Source organism: Myotis davidii, unplaced genomic scaffold (genome assembly GCF_000327345.1).
Source record: "Myotis davidii unplaced genomic scaffold, ASM32734v1 scaffold290, whole genome shotgun sequence".
Taxonomy (NCBI): domain Eukaryota; kingdom Metazoa; phylum Chordata; class Mammalia; order Chiroptera; family Vespertilionidae; genus Myotis; species Myotis davidii.
The window spans coordinates 1,322,648-1,323,097 of record NW_006285049.1 but is presented as its reverse complement, the minus strand read 5'-3'; the positions used below and the strand labels follow the sequence as shown (position 1 = coordinate 1,323,097).

Below are 450 nucleotides of genomic sequence, written 5' to 3'. Positions count from 1 at the left end.
AGAGCGCCAGGGCCAGGAGGCCCGCGAGGCCCCAGGGCGGAGGCCGCGGCCGGGGCTGCTCCCGCATGTCGAAGCCCCGGCCCGAAGGCCCCGGTGGGCAGACCGATCAGGGCCTGCGGGACAGGGGGGCTCAAGGAGGGCTCTGGGGCAGGGTGGCTCGCCCGCCCCCCGCCTCCCCCCCAACTTGGAGCTCTTCACTCACCAGTGTCACCCCACTGGCCCTGCTCGTCTCTCCCCAAACGACACAGTAAGAATCACCCCCTGAGTCCCGGGCTCCGGGCCCTGGAGGAAGAGTCGAGGCTTCGCAGCGGGGACTTACTCGAGCGCCCAGGAGCGGACCCACCCACGCACCATGCCAGGCGCACAGACACACGCACAGTCACATGCAGACACACAGACTCACAGACACCGCTCCACCACCTCGCCCACCGCTCCCTCTTCCAGGGCCCC

General features: G+C 70.7%; 1 protein-coding gene across 1 annotated transcript in view; it reads right to left on the bottom strand.

Annotated features, from left to right (window-relative positions):
- WNT10B (wingless-type MMTV integration site family member 10B) overlaps window positions 1-450 on the bottom strand; it is a 5,775-nt gene that overhangs the window by 4,088 nt on the left and 1,237 nt on the right. Inside the window, exon 2 of the mRNA XM_015558553.1 lies at window positions 8-113. Within this exon, the coding sequence (XP_015414039.1) occupies window positions 8-67 (60 nt within the window). The 5' untranslated portion in view covers window positions 68-113. The remainder of the gene's footprint in view (window positions 1-7; window positions 114-450) is intronic.